Source organism: Manis javanica, chromosome 3, assembly GCF_040802235.1.
Source record: "Manis javanica isolate MJ-LG chromosome 3, MJ_LKY, whole genome shotgun sequence".
NCBI lineage: Eukaryota > Metazoa > Chordata > Mammalia > Pholidota > Manidae > Manis > Manis javanica.
Window position 1 is genome coordinate 199,095,595 of NC_133158.1, and position 14,663 is coordinate 199,110,257.

Consider the following 14,663-nt stretch of genomic DNA (forward strand, 5'->3'; position numbering starts at 1 on the left):
AAGCAATAAAAATATAGTAACATTTTCAATTCACACCTTTAATTTGAAAAATAAAATTAAAGCACAGACTCTGAGAAACAGTCCAAAATTCCAAAGGCATAAAAAGATACCTACCTACAATAAGAATTTTGTACATTCAAAATTGAAAATTTTTTGAAAACCTTGCACTAAAAAACTACTTCTAACTCAAGTATCTGTTTTTCATTAGTAATCATCTTTCTCCAAAGAAAATCTAATTTTAATAATTTTTGGATTTATGCAGAAACACAAGCTAGAGATAGTTTCCCACCCTCTCTACAGGTAAGGTTCCTCGTTTCTATAAAAACTAGAATTTGGTTCTGAAAAAGGGTCAGAGCCTCCCACTTCCTGTCTTGAGACCCTCTCCCCCACTACCATGTCATCTGAAATCAAACAACTTTTCCAAGTCTGCTTTTCTTCTCTTCTTCCAAAAAGAAGAATTTTTGGAAGTAAGCTTTTAAAATAAAATTACTTTAGGCTCCATTTCACTTTGACATTAATCAGAGCTTTCTGTTAATGAGCATTTCCATGTCTCTAGGGCATCATAATAACTTTAAAGCACTCAGAAAGTTTTCTGAGATAAATTATCTATGTATCATATCTTCATATGCTGTATGCATTTCATTCCGTTTTAATTTACATATTGACAAAGAATGAAAAGCATAACTTTTTAAAAATCTAAGGACCTGAATTAATCCTAACACCAAACTTCTGACATATGCCAGGGAATTAGGAGTTTTCTGTAATAGCAATAGCATTTCTAATTGTGAAACCATAAATCAGCATCCATGACATAATGTGTTTGTTTATCATGCTGTGCCAACTATTGGAAAAAGATATAATCATAGCTTACTGGAGCTTATCAAAGATACACAGGGAGATAAATGTTAAATTATTTCAATATTTGAATGTCATTAAGTCAATACTGTGATTTTAGGAAAGCATTAGCAGTAACCATCTAAGGACTTGCCAAGGGGCTTTGGTCAACAGACACCAGGAATTCCTGTTCTATGAGAGATCCCATCTCCTTACATCAGGCTCAGATTAAAATACATCAGTATCATTAAGCACTCAATTCCTTTAATTTCTAGGTTTCCAAGTCTTTCCCTGCCAAGACCACATGACATTGTCTTGCTTCCCAAGCAGGTTGACCAACAAGGATAAAACATTCTAATTAGGCAAACAACAGTGCCTGGATTGTATAATAGTTACTTTTTCATCATAAATGACTTTTTATGATTATGATTTTGCTTCCCAGGTCACTTGACTACAGAAAGAAAATACACTAAACAGAGCAAGACAACTGCTCTGGTTTGGAGGAGGAGGGGGCAGAAACTTTTCATGCGATATTAGGCACCCAGGCTTCAGCTTTCACTCCCAAACTAAGTTTAACATGAGTTCAACTTTCACTGGGTCGAATTCTTACCAAGATGATAATATCAAGGACTCTAAGCCTGAAAGGCTGAGACACAGACCAGAGACTACAACACTGTCAAAAATAACACACCCAGTAAGATTCCTCAAGGGAGGAACAACCTAAGACAGGCACAGTCACAGGGGGGCCATCAGGTGAGAAATTGGGGATCAACAGAGGTGAGGCTTAGAACCTCACCCCCCCTGTTTTGAGAGAAATCTTCTGCATCCGTGGATGTTTTGTTGCCCCTGTCTAGCTTGGATTAATACTTAGTCTACAGACACACACCTGATCATCTACATTTGCCCTCTTACAGCACCAAACTATGTTTTCTACCTTTATCTTGCATCTACCTACCACTTCAGCATTTTATTAAAAATAATAATAATAATAATAATAATAATAATAATAATAATAAGGGAGAAATGCGGGATTCACATATAAATCAAGTATAAAAATCCAACGAATAATCATAATTGACCTGATTGTTTATAGTTCATGATGCATGATCAAAACCAAAAGTTTCTGTGATGACTGCCCTTGCACTGTTCGCCATCTAAGAACTTATTCACTATGTAAGAACTTGTTCACCATGTAAAAACTTGTTCGTTATGCTTCAGAAGATTGGAGACTGTTGAGAATTAGGCTTGGGGTTGACTAATGATTGTGCATAGAGTCCCCTATACAGAATTTTATTGTTGTTAACAACCATATGATCAATAAATATGAGAGATGCCCTCTCAAAAAGAAAAAAATAAATAAATAAATAACACACCCAGGTAGATGCTTGCCCGCCTTCCCCAGGCAAGGCACAGTCTTTTGCATTCCCATGTAAACTGTGTTTTCATGTTGTGAATTTCTATGGTAAACACTCATTATATGCACTCACAAAATGGATGGTGTGAAATAATATGAAATAAATACACACACACACACACATATATATATATGTATGAATTAATTCATTCATTCATTTATATGTCTCTCCCTGGTTCCTGACACAAAGCTCCTAAAACCCTTATAAATATGGGTGTTCAGAAAACCCTTTGTTCTGGTATTTAGTCTTTGACCTCATTCCTGATACAGAGCTAGAAACTCTGTAATTTCCTGAGTGACAGGAGTGTGTGAAACTGAGCTTCTCAGTCCCTTGGAATTTCCTGGGTGCTGACATCCTTTATTCAAATGAGGCGACTTGGTGGGCTCCCAGATGGGGACTGGTCGTGCCATGATTAGAAGCTTTTTAGCCCCACTCCCAGACTCTAAAAAGAGGAAACGGGCTGGAAATGGAGTTAATAACCCATCATGCCTACATGAAGAAGTCTCTATAAAAACTAATTATACGGTGTTTGGAGAGCTTCCAAGATACGTTCGAGTGAAGCTCCTGTATGCAGGACCCCTTTGGACCTGCTCTATGTATCTCTTCATCTAGCTGTTCATCTGTATCCTTTATGATATCCTTTATCATATAATGAGCTGGTAAACATAAGTTTGCATTTCCCTGAGTTCTGTGAACCATTCTAGCTAATTATATACCCAAGGTGAGGGCTCTGAGACTCCTGATTTCAAGCTGGTCAGTCAGAAGCACCTGGAACAACCTGGAACTTACAACTGGTGTCTAAAGTAGAGGCAGTCTCATGGGACTGAATCCTTAATGTGTGGGATCTGATGCTAACTCTAGGTAGACAGAATCTGAACAAAACTGAATTGTAGGACACTCAGCTGGTGTCACAGAATTGGTTGGTATGGGAAAAACCCACACACATTTGGTAACCAGAAGTGTCAAAAGTGAAGTGTTTTGTGTGCATAAAGGAAAACACAGGAGTGGTTTTCCTAGACAATGGTCTCTAGTTCCTGTTTAGCAATTTTAGTTAACTCACTTAGTTTTCTCTAAGAAAAAAACATTCCCAATGCATTCAACATTGAGCAGTAAGTCAATATTTTTAAGAATGAAGAACAGAAGTTTTGTCTTTTGTGGTGACCACAAAGAAATAAAATTTGCATCTGCAGCATGCACTCCAAAATAAGCTCAGAGGCTCTCAACAGAATTCTACAGGTGAGAGGCTGATGAGAGGAAACGAAGGGACCGAGGAGAAACCTTTGGAACTCTTAGCAGGGAGGGAAGGAGAGACAATCTTCAACAGCACAGAACAGATGGAAACCTCTGCACATGAGTGAAAAGATTCAAAAATTAGTTTCCATGCTATTGTGGGAGGCGGCAATAAAGATTGGTGTTGCTTGATAATTTTAGCAGTCAGTTCAGCTAACGACACTTTAGCAAAACAAGATAATCTCTGCCATTGTTAATGGAAAATGATAGCTTAGCACCAATCCCAACTTTCCAACGATATTCAAAAGCGAAGACTAATTTTGGCCGCGTGATTTCCCTAACTGCTTTATGCAATACCTGAAGTACATATGCAAAAGATTAGAGGATTTGCTTCCACACTCTCTCCTAAGAGAGCTACAGGGAGCACAGAGGCTACTCACAGGAGATTCAAATAAAAAATTAAAGTCTACCTTGGAAATATTGAAGACACCCATTTAATACATGTACTTTTTCTCATTAAATAAGGTAACTACAGGTCCCATTCGAACTGCAACTCCACTTAGGTGAGAAGATATGCCAATAATTACAATAACTACAATATTTCTTTGGAACAGGACTGTTACTCAAACCATTGTGAAGACTATTACAGCATCCCCAGAGAGTCGGGAAGCAGAACATAAGATACTGGTCTAGCAGGTGACAATCCTTTTATACTTATACAATCTCTTCTACCACCTGTTCGAAGATAACCCCAACAAACTCTTTAAGCTCACCTGCTACCACCATACTTCATCACCTACCTCTTAGGATACATGGATGTGAGAAGTCCAAACACACCAGTTTCAGTTACAAAGGATAATGATAATAGTGACACTAACTTGGGGGGATTTAAAACCTTATTCCACAATCACTTTATCTTTCTCCAATTCTCAAAGGAGTCGATTAAAATTGGCCCTCTTTTGCTTTTTCCAGGCTCCAAGGCAAACAACATGAAACAATTGTCCTCCAACTAGAGTTTAATTTCTCTCTCCCCAGATCGCCAAAAATGCCACAGGGAAGAAATCAAAACAACAAAGCATTTGCTTGAGATTTTGCCAAGGAAACTTTCCCCGACTTTCTTGATCACACAAATTCTTTAAAAAAAAAAAAAACCTCTTCCACATGAAAACAAAAGTGAACAGAACCATATTTTTGCCTTTTCCAAAAGCCTAGTTTAGATGTATAATCTAACTGGGTCTACACATTGCTTCTTTCTGCAAAATACTAAGAACTTGTACACCAACTGAAGCAAAGACCTCCCAAGAAGATAACATTCACAGCAGTGTTCGGGCAGCAGTAATGTGGGACCCAAAGGGAATGTTCTGTGTTTTTCAACAGATTAAACTATGGAACACATCCAAGGGAAAAAAAATAAAAGGAAATGAAAATACAATTACAGCTACTGTCGGTGTACCTGTGAAAACCAATACTGCAGGTTTTAGCCAGTGGAACTGAGTTTTTGCATTTTAAATAAAAATCCCTATAATCTGGCAAGTTACTTAACATGCCTCAATTTCATTTCCTTAAGTATTAAATACCCAACACCAGTGTATTTTTGAAGACTATGATGATTAACACCATGTGTCCAATATAAAAACTGAGGTGTATGATAACAGACAACAAGAAAGCTTCAAGTAAGTATGACTCACAAAAAATGTAATCACAAATTAAAATTCTACCAACTAACTATAAGTCTCTTTCATTTAACATTTTATCACATATAATTCACTCTTTATAGAATACTGTGTGAGCTTCTGGCATTATCTCACTAGATTCCTTCTGCTTGTAATTTCTACCTAACTATCCTTCTATGTGAAGCCATTGCCAACCTGCTCATCTTTCCAAATCTGCTTATCTTCCCAACATTCTGCAAGTCAAATTCTTCTGTGTTCCCACAGCTTTTTGCGCATGCCATTATTATATATTTTAGGGAACAGTGGAAGGTGTGTGTTCTGCAATACTTGCTAGAGGATTGACTTCTGGGGGCAGAAATACTTGCATGGCTTTACTTGTCCTGTCTCTGCCACTTACTGACACATAGTAGGCAACCAATAAATGTTTGTGAATGAATGCGTGAATACATTAATTGTCCGATGTTTTCAACTTCTAAAAGGGAAAGAAGCCAAAGACCTTCTGAAGTGAGTTCTATTTTTAACAGAGATTACACTAACGAGTTAAAATTTTTTGCGAGGAAATTTTAGTTTATACATGCTACCAACCACAAAGCTGTGCATCTCGGCATAATACTTACTGGCTGGAACAATGAAATCTCCATGTAACTCATAGGTCATAAGAGGCTCTGGAAGACTCCTATATGAAAAGGACAGTTCAGAGTCACCAAACAAATTCAAACAGGTCACCACTCTGCATGCATTCTTTATAAAAGGATAGTAAACATGCTGTGCAATTCTTAGTGTGTAAAACTTCCCTAGGGAATATTTTTCCATATCAAAAAGATACATAAATCAAATGGAATTCTTTATTAAGTGCTATGTACACCAGGCACTATCAAAGCTTATAAGAAGCCACAAATTCTTATCACATTTAGCACACAGTACTTCATATTTCATCTTGGAAAGTACCTTCACAAACATCTGATTTTATATGTAAAACTTCCTTTCACACATTACCTTGTTTAAAATCAAACATTCTACCCAACCACATCACATATAGGCATATAGTTTTGAAAATCATCTCTAGGATATTTATTGAAGATACCACAAAAATACATAGAAAAGATCAATTAACTTTAAAAAGATCAAATCCTCTTCTCTTAGATATTTCTAGTATAAAAAATACAATATCCATTTTTGGTTTATGTCTATGAAAGAATAGAGAGAGATATAAAATAAAATTAATCATGACTTGAAATTGAAAAATACACACATCATTTTAATTTTCTACAAAACCGATCACATAAATGGTAGTATGTATTATCCTGTGTTCAACAGAATGCGACAATTCAATCAACTTTTATATATGTCTTACATTTATGAAGACCAGATCTCTGAACTCTATAAAACACATAAAGAACACTTAGACAAGTATGAATCTGTACAGTCTTTCTGGAGGGCAATCTGGCAAGATATTAAGAATCTTTAAAAGGCTTAAATCGTGTAACTAAGAAATTCCTCTTGAAATGCTTTCAAAAAATGAGAGATAATAAAAAAACCTTAAAACATATGCAAAAGCCAAGAAAAATGCCAGGGACAAAGAAGGTCGTTTCACATCATAAAGAGGTCAATTTATCAACAAGACATATTTGTCTAAAATGTTAACGAATCTAATAACAGGAGTTTCAAAATACATGAAACAAAAATCAATGGAATGAAAAGGATAAATACACAAATCCACAACTATGGCTGAGATTTAAATACCTCTCTGCCTCAATAACTGACGTAACAAGTAGACAGAAAATCAGCTACAATACAGAAGACTTGAACAAAGCTATCAACCAATTTCACCTAACTGATTATGTCCTTCACCTAAACTGACACTCTATCCAAAAGCAGAAGAAAACGCACTTTCCCAATTAACATGGAACATTTATCAAGATAAACATGGAACAAATATCAAGATATTCTGGGCCAGGAAACAAATCTCAAATTTGAAAGGGTTCAATATATACAGGTAATTGTAATCTCTGATTATAATAAAATTTGAATTAGAAATCAATAACAGAAAGATATCTGAAAAAGCTCAAAGAAAGAGAAATTAGGAAGTATTCTGAACTGAATAAAAATGAAAACATGACATATCAGAATCTGAAGGATGTTATTAGTAAAGCAGTATTTGGGGGCAAATTTGTATCACTTAACTCCTATACTAGAAAAGAAGAAAGGTCTTAAACCAATGACTTCACTTTTCACCATAGAGAATGAAGGTGGGGGGGGGGGGGAATAAATTAAACACAAAATAAGAAAAACAGAAAAAAAGTAGATGAAGACCAGAAGAGAAGTCAGTGAAATTAAAAACAGAAAAACAATAGAGAAAATAAACAAATCCAAAACCGGTTCTTCGATTAATCTAGCCAGAAGAAATAACAGCAAAAATACAAATTTCCAATGGCAGGAATGATAGAGGCAAGGCCAGAATCACTGCAGGATTTAAAGGTATTTCTTTAAAAAGTAAGACAGTTTTATGCCCCCAATTAAAAAATTTAGATGAAATGGATAAATGTCTTCAAAGACACAAGCTACCAAAGCTTGTTCCGGAAGTAATATATAACCTGAATAGTTACACATCTACTGGAGAAGCTGAATTTGTAGTTAAAAATCTTGCCCATAAGAAAACCCTAGGCCCAGATGACTTTACTAGTAAATTATGCCAAACAATTAAGAAGTAATATCAATTCTACACAAATTTTTCCAGAAAATATAAGAGGGAATACCTTCTTACTCATTCTTTGACATTGGCATTGCCCTAATACCAAAATCAAAGGTTACACAAAAACTACAGATCAGCATTACTCATGAATATAGATTCAACTATCCTCAGTAACTCAAATTCAGCAAGGTAGATAAAGGATAATACATCATGGCCAAGCTGGGTTTATCAGAGAAATGCAATACTGCCTTCATATTAAAATAAAATAAGTGCAATTCACCATACTAGTAACCTAAGAATGGAAAAACTGTGTGATCATCTCAACAGACAACTCAGGGAGAAACAACTGTTTTTCCTACAAATAATACTGGAACAACTGGACATCCATATTCAAAATTGACCTTGGATCCATACTGAATATTTTACGCAAAAATTAAATAAAAATAAATCATAGTTCTAAATGTAAAACCTAAAACTAGAAAACTTCTAGAAGAAATATAAAAGAAACCTTTGGGACTTTCGGATTAGGCAAAAATTTTTTGATACATCACCAAAAGTACAGTCCATAAAAATAAAAATTGATAAACCAGACTTCACCAAAATTAAAAACTTCTCTTTGAAAGGCACTATTGAGAATGAACGACAAGCCAAAGACTGAAGAACACATTTGCCAAGCACATACCTATGAAAGGCCTTGTACACAAAATACACAGAGAATTATCAAAACATAGTAATAGGACAAAAAACCCAATTTTTCAAATTCTATGAAAGACACAGACAGACACTTCACCCGAGAAGATACATAGGTACCATATATGCATATAAAAAAAGTTTAACATCATCAGTCATTATGGAAGTGCAAATTAAAAGTACGAGATACCACCATACGTCTGTTAGAATGGTCAAAAATTAAAAAGATTAACCATATGAAGAGTCGGCAAGGATGTAGAGAAATTGGAATTCTTGTACATTTTTGGTGGGAATATAAAAAAGTACAACCACTTTGGTAAAAAAAGTTTGCTAATTTCCCAAAAAGTTAAACATACAAACCCAACATACAATTGAGACATTCTACTCCTAGGATTTTACCCAAGGGAAATGGAGGTCTACATTCACTCAAAGATTTGCACACAAAGGTGTTTAGTAGTTTGATCTATAATAGCCAAAGCTACAAACAACACAAATATCCATTAACAGGTGAAAGAATAAAGACGCATAAGGAAGCTTTGGGGAGTAATGGTTAGGCTCACCATCTTGATTATGGTGATGGTATCACCGATGTATCCATATGGCAAGCTTGTCAAAATGTACATTATAACTATGTGCAGTTTGCACGTGAACTGCAATTCAATAAAGCTGTTTAAAAAAACACAATTGATGTAAAAATATATTTACAATTGCAGTCCCTCCATACAACTTCTGACACTGCAGTATATATACACACAAAATGACAATTTTTGGGGTATGAACAAAAACTTCAAGCACTGGTTAAGGAAAGCTGTTCTTATTTCCTCTCTCTCCTTCCTCTTGCCCACTACACTCTCATTTAAGGAAGAAAAATAAAATCAATTACACTGCAGCCTACATAAAGGCAAAGAAGTAAACCTTTAGGGTTTTTTTGTCTCAAAATATAGACAAGCAAAAAGTAGTCACACAAGAAAATGGTTATCTGGCCAAGAAAGGAAGTTACAGAATTCTGAAGAAGGAAACGGAGGAAATGACACCACCAAGAACAACCAGAGGGGGCATTGCTTCCCCAACAAAAATGGTTTTGTATCTAAGTATCTCCTACAACCACTTCTAGCACTGCCATATGTCTGCTAGTTAAAGCAGCATAAAAGAAAAAAATAAGTATAAAGATTGTTAATGTTAGGGGAGCGGTAAGAACAAAGACAAGTTCCCCGTACAAAATTTATTATACTGAGTCACCGTGTCTCTCAGCTTCTCACCCAACTTGTTTTGAGCTACATCTCTCTGCCACCCATTGGGGGCTGTCTGGGAATACAAACTGTAATATTTACCAAAGTTGGCATTTTCTTCCCAAAATGTCCCATTCCAATTTCCAGACTTTAAAAGGTTCCTCCAGGTAAAATCACTTTACTAAAAGCCTCACAAAGTAGCTCATCAGTGGGAAACTGCTGTAATGAACACACTTTTGGAAATCAAAATTACAGTGCGAATAGATAGGAAATCAGTCACAGTGCTGGTGGTATTCAGCCCTCTAGAACACAAATAAAAAGACTTTGCCCCAAGTCCATAGAAGATAAAGGAGATAATCACCCACATGTCCGCTGCTATTCTCTCCTTTCTCCCAGTATTTTGAGAGTATGGCTATTTCCCTTCGTTCGACCTCCAACCTCCGATCTAATAAGGTGGCTGTGTTATTTGCAGTGAGAAGAATTCAAGAGCAACAGCATTTCTGGTGAGAGAAGCTCTATTCAGCTTCATGCCAGGGGACCTTAAGTGACTGAGCTGGGATCCCCACCCAGGCAGGCTGGCTCCGGGCACAATGCTCTTGACCATCACACTCTATGACCTCTTGTGCGGCAAGAAATCCACTTGCCCAAATGTAACCAGGTAGCCAAAATGGAGGTAAATACAAACTCAGTTTTCTACCATTTGGTACAACACCAGAAAAAAGTGCCAATTAAATCCTAATCACTGCATTTTCAGTTGCAAAAAATAACATAGAGGAAAGAATAGCAACCTAACTTTCAAATCTCCCAAGGCATCTGCCATTTTATGATAATCACTTTATCACATTCAGACAGAATGTGTATATTGTTAGGAGTGAAGTTACATAATAACACAGCATCGCATAACGTGGTCCTGTGGCAATGTTTGCTTAAAAGTGGAATTCAGTAGGGTGAAGCAATGCAATGAGAGAAAAGGGGCAGAGACAGCAACACCAGGCCCAGGCAATAAGGGACTAGCTTCAGAGAATAAAAACCAGAGAGACATTTACTCAAAAAAAAAGATCTTTGGTTTATTAAACTATTTTCCCCCACAAGGGAAAAAAAAGAACCATAGATGAAGCAGGAACAAAGAACCACAAGCGATGTACTACAAAAGAACTGGATTTTTGCCCTTTCAGTCTCACCCATAACTGAGTCACCCTGGTCGATCCCTTTAACTGTCTTCGGCATGAATTTACCAAACAGTACAACGGGGTTAAAGCCTCCTTCTCTAGTGGTGGCACCCTTTTTTGGTCAAGTAAACATGCACAGCTCATTATATTTTCATATCATCCACCCATTGTTTCCTTCATCTTCCTCATACAGGCTTTCTCAATCTGGGCACTACTGACGTTTTGGTCACGTGGGGGCAAGACCGAGCTGTTTCGTGTACTGTAGGATATTCAACCACCCATCCTGGCCTCCCCCCATTACATGACAGTGACACCCCCTCTCCAGCATTCGAGATAACCAAAAATGTCTTCAGACATTGCCAAATTTCTTCCGGGGGGGTGCAATATTGCCCCCAGTCAAGAACCACTGCTCTCCTGTTTGAGTGGCAGGTGTAGCTCGAAATACTGGGAACACTGCCGGGAACAAGACACATGAAATGTCTACCCTCAGGTAGCCTACTTTCTAGCCCCAAGGGGAGCTAACAGGATTCATTTTTACTATAATCCTTAGCTAAACCAGTTAGCCACTATCAGAGGCAAACTACACTTAAGCATGTAGACTTAGCCTTAATTTTATCCCTTTATCCAACAGGAATAATAATAGTAATTACTAGATTAAGAACAAAATTTTAAAACAGTGGTAAAAACATCTTGCTTAATAAGTGAAATACTCAAAAACAGGTAATATATGTATGAATTCACTGATACATTTTTATTTCATTAAAAAATGGAACAACCAGATAACACAGAAGTCCTGATAAAAATATAACAGGAAGAATATAGCACCACTGTGACGTATTCTGGCAATAAATAACTTTTTTTTAATTTTACCTACAAAATCTAATGAAGCCTATAGACTGAACTATTAGCTGACAGGAAATAGCAGGGCTAGAGAACCATGTTAAATGACACCATGACGATACAAACAGCCATATCTAAAGTGGAGAAAATTCTATTTCAAAAAATGACCCAGGTTCATGAACAAAAATGTGTCATTGTGGGGGGTGGGGGGTGTCAAGGGGGAGGTACAGAGTCGGGAGTGGGCACAGTAGGGGAGGGAATGCAAAGATTAAAAGTGATTTCAAACACAACAACCCAATGAAAAGTGTTGACATTGTTCAAACCCTGTAGGAATTAAAACCTATAAAAACTTCTTTGAAAAAAAATCAGTAAAAATTGAAAATACAGTAATGGTTGATATTTTGTTGGGTTTGATCATTATATATTCTTTTTATCTTTCCTATATTGCTCTTTAAGTCCTCATCTTTTTGGAGATATATACTCAGTATTAATGGGTACAGCAATGTGATGTTGTAGTAAAATCTTCAAAATATGATCCAAAAAGAGTGGTATGTAGGGAGACTGGTCATAACTGAGGAAGTAGAATAATAATGGGGTCATGAGGACTCTATATTTGCAATTTTTCAAATACATACATTGTTTAGAATATAAAATATGTAATTGACTCTAATGTGCTCATTCAACTCAGGTAATGCTTACCTGAAAAACAATTCTATCTGTTGGTTAAAAAGAAATGATTCCAGATGATCATTTCAGGCCAAACAAAAATCAAAGCCGCCAACATAAGAAATAATCACAATTTTTTTCTTTCATTCATTTCTTTTGTCACTATGTACTTCTTCTTCATGTAGCTTTTTAGCACTAAATCCCTTCCTTTTTTAAGGAGTAATGACCCATAGAAATGATGAACCCATTTCTAACTCTAGTCCTAAATACTCTTTGTAATAAATGTAAAACTTCAGTTTATCTTAAAACCTCAAGTAACCTTGTTTTCAAATAGCTTTGTATTTATGTATTATCATTGTACACCTTTAACTTTAAATGGTTTACATTTAAACTAAAAAAAACTCAGCTTAGCTAAAAACACAAAAGAGTCAGTGAATTCAATACATAGCTTCCCTTCCTCACTGTTTCACAGCATTTAATTCCTAAAAACTCACATGCAAAGGACATTTATTTCAAAAGCTAACTCTATTCCAGTTCTTTTCCATTGCCATTTACCTTATACTGATGATCATCAACTACTTACCTTACTTTCTGGGACATTATTAGACACTTCCCAAATGCTCTGCATTTAAAATAAGGTTAACTTAACTATTGAGATTCAGGGGCAAGAGTCACCATCTGCTGCATCAGATACCCAAACACTCTGTTCTACCCTTCAGTTACAGAGGGGAGCTTACCTCAAATACTGTTTTAGGGCACTTGTTATTGTCTTCACTTCCCAATCTATGGAATTTTCCAGATCCACCTCATTGCATGTTTTTACATCTAGTGAGCAAACAAGAAAGAAAATCTAATTAAAACTTGAACATCCAAAGGCTCTCGACTGGCTCACAAATCTTCCATTTTCAAATGGCCACGTCACAAAATAATTGACTCTGTGGTTTCCTATAAACACATTTTATACAATTTCTTCTAATATTATAATCCATGTTCTGTTATTTGATATTCCCAGCACTTCTGAAAACCTGTGGTGGAGATCAAAGTGCAAGGCTAAGGGCTGCTGGGAGGAGGGAAGAACGGGGTATAGCAGAGCATTTCAAAATTTGAAACTGCAAAGCACACATAGCTGCCTTATTATTATTATTCTTATTACTATTATTATCATTAAAGGTACTACTCAATGGCCATGGCTCAGGGCATGTGGCATTTGCAGTGTCTGTATATTTTATCATGTTTTGGGTGGCATTACTGCTTTCACACTGTGTTATGACAAGGAAAACAGGCAGCACCCTTCATAGCAAAAGGACTATTAAAACAGCAACAAGTCAGTAGAACGGGATGAGAAGTTTGGTGTCACACTTCAGAGGTGTGTACTCATCATATTACCTTTCTGAAGATCAATGCATGATCAACCAAAACAGAAATATGATGACACATAAACTCAGAAGGACATTTATGGGTAATGTTCCACGTTATATCCCAGTATTTATTGGCAGTCTCTGGGTACCCTTACTGCTGACATTTATTCACTCTAAATTAAACTGGTTTCCTTTGTCCTAAAAGTATGTCAATGAGAGATTCTTCCAAATGCCCCTCCAAAAACTCTACAGAAAAAGACATGTGGCTAACAAAAAAGCAGCAGCAGAAGGGAAGAGGGGATGGCAGGCAGGAAATCTGAACAGGAAAAAGTCGGTCCTGATGGCAATGAACGGACGGTGGGAAAGGCAAACAAGTGCTCAGGAGTACGGTGGCACCTTTGATCCCTGGAAGGCTGGGCCACTGCCCTCAGTTGGGGCGTGTGCACACACCTGGGCTTATATGTTGCCACCACCCCAAGTGGCCACGCCACCCAAAGAAGTCAGGTCCAAGCCTACCGGCGTCAGGTCTTCATCCGCACCATGGAGATCATGTACACGCTCTCACAGAACTACAGAGAGCCTCAGAGCAAGTCAGGAAATGCATACAGATTTCCATAAATTATTACATGAGTAAGGAATCAGCACAGATGAGGCACTGGAAGTATCAGCCTTCAGGGGTGGTACCTGCCCTCAGGGAGGCAGAATGAAGCCGACCAACAGAAGCTTGTCTGGTTTTCTACACTCCCATCTCGCAGAGGAGGAGACGAGACATTCTTTCTCCCCGCTCCTGTGTGGGAGATGCTTCAAACTAAATAACCAAAAAAACTAGCTGTTTGGGGGTGGGGTTTTTTCCTCCCTTACCCTGCA

At 36.9% G+C, this 14,663-nt stretch overlaps 1 protein-coding gene across 6 annotated transcripts in view; it reads right to left on the reverse strand.

Moving 5' to 3' along the window:
* ARHGAP10 (Rho GTPase activating protein 10) overlaps positions 1 to 14,663 on the reverse strand; it is a 275,052-nt gene that overhangs the window by 96,457 nt on the left and 163,932 nt on the right. For all 6 annotated transcript variants that reach the window (XM_073232593.1, XM_073232592.1, XM_073232594.1 and 3 more), the window contains 2 exons: positions 13,176 to 13,263; positions 5,770 to 5,828 (listed from right to left, as the gene is read on the reverse strand). In XM_073232593.1, the coding sequence (XP_073088694.1) occupies positions 5,770 to 5,828; positions 13,176 to 13,263 (147 nt within the window). The remainder of the gene's footprint in view (positions 1 to 5,769; positions 5,829 to 13,175; positions 13,264 to 14,663) is intronic.